At 34.8% G+C, this 6458-nt stretch overlaps 1 protein-coding gene across 1 annotated transcript; it reads left to right on the top strand.

The window, feature by feature from the left end:
- The first annotated feature begins 654 nt into the window (after positions 1-654).
- Positions 655-5625, top strand: LOC106146761 (olfactory receptor 7D4-like). The gene is made up of 2 exons (XM_013505044.1): positions 655-1575; positions 5593-5625. Exons 1-2 carry the CDS (start codon positions 655-657, stop codon positions 5623-5625), a joined length of 954 nt encoding a protein of 317 aa, XP_013360498.1.
- Positions 5626-6458: the final 833 nt, after the last annotated feature.

The raw sequence follows: 6458 nt of genomic DNA, 5'->3' as shown, positions 1-6458 counted from the left end.
CTGACTCAAGAACCAAATTTTTAAATCACACCTTAAAAAAGTAATTTATAATTATAAATCCAAGTTAATGTAATAACAAAAGGAAAATAAGCATGACAATTGCAATAGTGATAGTTGTAATTTACTAAGGCTCCCAGTGAGAATGAAGGCATGTTTTAAAGTTTTACAGTGTATCAATAGTAACTGTATTTTTAGAAAGAAAATATAGCACTGAGAATTAGCAAACAATGAATTTTCAAATCATAGACTAAAGTAGTGTATAGGAATCACTTTTTAATCACTGTTGTAAAGGTAGTAAAATAAAGAAGCATAGAGACTCTCAAAGAAAATAGATGAAAAGTATGCATTTTATAAAACTGATATTGAACAAAACACTTAACTGTGTCCATAATTAAAATTTCAATATTGAAACAAGTGAGTCAAAAATACAAAGAAAAAAGAAGTTTCTGATACATTAAAGGAAATGTGAATTGCTCTTCACATTTGAAAAGGAAATGAGCCATCATTTGCTGAATGAACCATTCTCACTGTCTGACACAATACTAATTGAAAGGTGTTCATGGAGAGATGGTATCCAGGGGTGGTAACCACCTGAAGAGCCGGTGGTTGTCCGTTAAAAATGCTGTTTCTTATCTCTGAAGATACAGTAGTGAAATGCAAGCGACAAACCACACCAGGCTGTCACAGTTCCTGCTGTTGGGCCTCTCAGAGGATCCAGATGTTCAGTCCATTCTCTTTGGACTGTTCCTGTCCATGTACCTGGTTACAGTACTTGGGAACCTGCTCATCATCTTGGCTGCCACCTCTGATTCCCACCTCCACACCCCCATGTACTTCTTCCTCTGTAATCTGTCCTTTGTTGACATTGGCTTCATCTCCACCACAGTCCCAAAGATGCTGTTGAACATTCAGGAACAGAAAAAAGACATCTCTTATTTAGAGTGCATCACTCAAGCATACTTTTTTATGATTTTTTTTGGAGTGGATGATTTCCTACTGACAGTGATGGCTTATGACCGCTATGTGGCCATCTGTTATCCCCTGAAATACACACTCATCATGAACTCTCGGTTCTGTGGCCTCCTCGTTCTAATGTCCTGGTTCATCATCTTATGGGTAGCTCTGATTCATATTCTCATGCTGATGCAACTCACCTTCTCTATGGACACTGTTATCCCTCATTTCTTCTGTGAACTGCCTCAGGTTCTCAAGGTGGCCAGCTCTGATGCCCTAATCAATAACATCTTTCTAAATGTGCTAGCTGTCCTACTGGGTGTATTTCCTGTCTCTGGGATCATCTTCTCTTACTCTCAGATTGTCTCTTCTTTAATGAAGATGTCCTCCACTGCAAGCAGGTATAAAGCATTTTCCACCTGTGGGTCTCACCTCTGTGTGGTCTCCTTGTTCTATGGAACAGGACTTGGTGTGTACCTCAGCTCTGCTGTAACCCAGTCTTCCAAGGAAAACTCATTGGCCTCTGTGATGTACACTGTAGTGACCCCCATGCTGAACCCTTTCATCTATAGCCTGAGGAACAAGGATGTGAAGGAGGCCCTGGGCAGACTCCTCAGCAGAGCAGCATCTTGTCTTTCATGGGCTGGTGTCTTCAGAACTATGGGAGTATTACAACCCCTAAAGAAAATGTAAAATATTGTGAATTATAATATCATATAATGGCTCATTTTTCTTCCCCAAATGACGTTTATTTTTTTTGTATTCCCCAAGCACCTATATCTTTTTCTTGAATATTTTTGTTTCCTCTAAACCATCTCACTAGTAGTTTTCCTTGTATTTCTTGCTCTATGTATGGTGCATAAAATGTTAAGTATTGTAATATTTCTTAGCCATTTCTGAGATTTTTTAACATGATGGGAATACTTGTATCAAGTGCAGTTATGCTTTTTGTTAGAAAACAATTGCTTCATTATTAATGATCTTCGACATAACATGGTTATAGCCTTGTTCTTAACTGATGAAAGGAAATAAAGACAATCGCAGTACTTACCATATCAGGATTATTCTTGTTGTTTTATACTTATGAATTTATTTCTGAAAGCAATGTTTAAGATATTTTCTCTCAGTTACATAATATCTGAAGGGAAATTGATACTGAGCTCGCATCCCTATGCTTGCAATTTTTCCTTCTAGAAGAGAATAATTAGATTTTCAATGTGAAAAGCTGAAATCTATCTTTGAAGTTAGTTTTCTTGTGATATTATGCATGAAGAAATTCTGAGATACTGCTATGCTTATGAGTGTTCTTTTTTCTTTTTTCTTCCTTTCTTCTTTTCACTCCTTTTTCCTTCTTCATTGACTTTTCTTTCTTCTCTGAGCTCTTTTTTCCCTGCTTCAGTCCTTCCAATTTTCACTGCCTTTCTCATATGGATTTTTTATTTGGTATTGTTAACTTCTTCCATTTTATTTTTAAGGTTAAATAATATCCAAATGTGTATATAAACTATGCCTTTTTTGGTAACTGAACATTTTGGTGTTATTATAAATTTTAGCTATTATGAGTAGAGCTGTAATGGTTATGCATGCAGACATATTTGTTTCTGTACATTCATACATCACAGAATGATGCTTTAGTCAATGACAAACTGTATCTGCTCAAGTGGGCCCATATCATTATATTACCTAGTGAAGTCATGGTCTTTTTTATGAATGCACACTGAATGACAAAGATCACTGGCAAAGTTTTACTCAGCACCTAACATGGTTGTTAAGCAGCAAAAGAATATGCTGGTTTTCATTTATTAGAATATCTTAGAGCAAACTCTTCTGGGTATAAGTTCATGTGTTTGATTTGAAGGAGTATCTCATTGTAACTGTGATCTGCATTCCCTCGGGAATAATTATCAACTCCAGTGCTTCTTAAGCGTTTCTGTGTCATCTGTGTAGCAGTGGTTTTCAAGTTTTGTTCACTTTACAATCATGCAGAATGCCATTTTGCCTCTGACCTCTAGAATTTCTTTATATATATTTTGGATACTTGTATCTTATCAGAAACATGCTTTACAAGTATATTTTTTGTCTGTGTTTCTTTTTGTATTTACATATACATTTTTGTTACTAACTCTATTCATCATAATGTACAATAGATTGCTTTAAATTATTCTTCCCATCAGTAATTTTGTTTCTGTTCACATGCATGTACTTAAACCCCTGATCCACAACATCCTATACATAACATTTTAATCTCCACTGTCTTGGTTTTGACTATTTTACATTTTACATGTTAATTCATGCACTTTTGGTTTTTCTATGCCTGGAATATTTTTCTTAACAGACTGTTGCACAGACTCATTTTTGTTGTTTCAAATGATAAAATTTCTTTCTTTTTATGCCTTATTAGTGTTCCATTAAGTACATATATATGTGTTTATTCATCTGTTGACAAATACTTAGTTTCTAATTACATGCTGCCTATTGTGGAAAATGACTCTATGTTAAAGAAAATATACTTGACATAGTGATTTCAGATGATTTGGACACAGGTGAAGTGTACGAATAGCAGGGTGATTTGGTATTTCTGTTTTTAATTATTTGAGAAATCTCAGTGCTTCCCTAATGACTACACCAAGTTACTTTCATTAATCTTTTCAATCCTCTTTTTTTAAGGATTCCTCATCAACACCAATTATCATTAATGATTTGGAAAATAGCCCAAAAGGTAGAAAGTGATATCCCACTGTAGTTTAAATTTGTGCCTTGCTCATGATTGGGGATATTTCCTGATATTTTAAAAATAATGTATTAGACTAGGAGGAATCATAACTTTAGCAAGTGCACGTTCACAAATCAAAGTTTCTACAGATTATGAGACATAGTTAAATTTTCAAGTGGTGGCTACTACTCAGGACATTGAACTTATACCAAAAAGTTGCTATAACTGACAACTCAATTTTTATGGCTCTGACTCAGAGCAAAATGTATAACTTATTGAAATACCAACAGCACTTCTTTGGCTTTGAGATTGGGCACCCAATTTTTCATTTGAAAGTGAACATACCAACCAGACCAGTTTGAAAGAGATAGAATTTCTCCTGAGCAGGTAAGGCAACTGGCCATGCAAACTGGTTGGTAAGCCTAGAGATTAACTTGTGAATTTGGCAGGAATTATCCTTATCCTGAGAGCTAGAATATACATATTATCCTTATCCTGAGAGCTAGAATATACATAAGTGATTGTAACAGCTGATTGTGGCTGGAGTCGTTTTTCAAAGAAGACCAATAAATCCTAAATTTCTAATTTATGTGTTATAGCTGTGGCTATCTCTGTAGTGTTTGTGATAAATGACAAATTTCTAAGTATTGTTACTTTAACTTATTCCAACTAACTAGTGCAAATGTGTTGCATGAGGGACAGTCAACATGCATATAAAGAGAAACACATGTAAAAATTAAATAAAATGATATAACCTCAAAATACCAAAAATCTTCATTAACTTTACCTGGTTTTGCTACAATGAATACCCACTATTTAAATTAAAATAGGATGCTTGAAAATGGGTGCTTCTGTTATTATAGTTCATTGAAAATTGAGCTATCGCTTACAGAAGTTGAGTTCTGTGTCTCTGTATAATTCTATTCCCCTCCATACCTGTCCTTTAAAGAAAATAATGATGAAAAATCAGAGAGCATATTTTTAGTGTTTTCACATCAGTATTAATTTATGTAACTATAACGGTTTTCTTTTAACATTTATGTAAAATACTTAAAGTTCATCTACAACAAAATTTCGCTTACCCACAATATGTAACAATGCATCTATAAACACACATTTACATCTCTCTGTGAAGTACATACATCAAATTCAATTGTTTTATCTGTTATCCAGCAGGGTCTGAAGTTGGCAAGGGGGCAACCTGGATGGGTGCTTTGATTGCAGTATCACACTCAAATGTGATTTCTCTCTTTTCTAGCAAACAACCTGGAAGTAGCTCCATTAATATGTACTGCTTCCTGTTTTGCTGTAAAGTAATAATCTAGGGCTTTATATTTGGGAAAGATCATGCCAGAGAAATGAAACAACTGTCATAGAGTATTTACCTCAGATGCTGGCATTTATAGATGACTCAACATTTGTTCAAGATATTATGGATACTGGTTTAGTTATTTTTCTCATTGTGGAGACAAAATATCTGACATCCTCAAATTGAAGGAGGAAAGGTTTATTTAGCTCACAGTTTGTAGAGGTTTCAGTCTATAATTGTCTGGCTGTAAGGCAGGGTGAACATTGGCAGAGGAGTAACAGTTCATTTGAGACCAAAGGTAGCAAACAACAAGGGACATTAACAGCGTAGTTCTGCCCCTTTTCTCTTATCCAGACTACTTAGGGCTGGTAGCAATAGCATTCTTCATCCTAGTGTCATTGAGCCTAGCATTGTGCTATGAATCAATTCTACCATCTCACATCCTAGATCCAGCCACCTCTGAAAATCCCCACCCATGAGTGTGTGAGGCTTTAGGGGGACATCTAGACACAAGCTGTAACAGTCACTATCATCTTCCTTCTCCTCATCCTCATCTTCATAATAATTTTGCAGTGCTTATGAAACAGATTACAGTAACCACATTCTTCCGTGAAAGGTCAAAAGGAATCAGAGTGTGGAAGGGAAGTAAAATTTTGAATAATATTCCAATGAAGACAAAAGCAAAACAACACAAAAACAATAAAAAAGATAAAGGATTTCAAAATAAGATGATAGGAATTAACAATGGTTGTTATGTTACATATTCTTATCTTCAATGAAGTTTCTCAGATTACCAGATGTAAGAATGCAAGATTGATCAAACAATTAAATACAATAACAAATAATAAAAAATTAGAAATGATACAGAGATTAACTAAACAAGATGGTAGGAATTCAACAATGGTTATTACATTGCATACTGTTGTTGAATGACATTCATGTGACCCTCAACATAACCAAATGCATAAAGTTCACAGAATTCATATATAAACTTTTGCACATGGCCACCCTCCCACTTTGTTACCCGAACATTCATATTTTTCCTCATGATGGGAAACTGGTTCTAATAGTTTATTCTTTACCCATCATCTCATTTAGCACTTTGGAAATTTTGCTGTTTTCCTGAGCATGATGAAGAAAACTAGTTTCTATGTTACTTTCATGACTGTCAAAAACTGAAGATATGTCTTTTTCTAAGAACTGATATGAATACAGAGTCAGATAGGACATTCTACATACAGAAAACTGTGGGAGGAGAAGACCATGGGTAGAATCCAGTTGCCTGAAACCACCAAACTAAAGAGCTAAAGATACAACCTGTATTTATGCTTATATGACCATTAAGGCTAATTTACAGCACTTGTAACTACTGAATTTGGTTCCTTTTAACCAATCCTGAATGACTTCTTCATATCAATGGAGGAAGAAAGTGAAGAGAAAAGGAATACATACAGCAGGTTTTGGGTTCTTCTATTCATAAAA

This window comes from Chinchilla lanigera, unplaced genomic scaffold (genome assembly GCF_000276665.1).
Source record: "Chinchilla lanigera isolate Chin_1 unplaced genomic scaffold, ChiLan1.0 scaffold00094, whole genome shotgun sequence".
Lineage (NCBI taxonomy): Eukaryota > Metazoa > Chordata > Mammalia > Rodentia > Chinchillidae > Chinchilla > Chinchilla lanigera.
The sequence above is the reverse complement of the archived record's forward strand: the minus strand, read 5'-3'. Positions and strand labels throughout refer to the sequence as shown.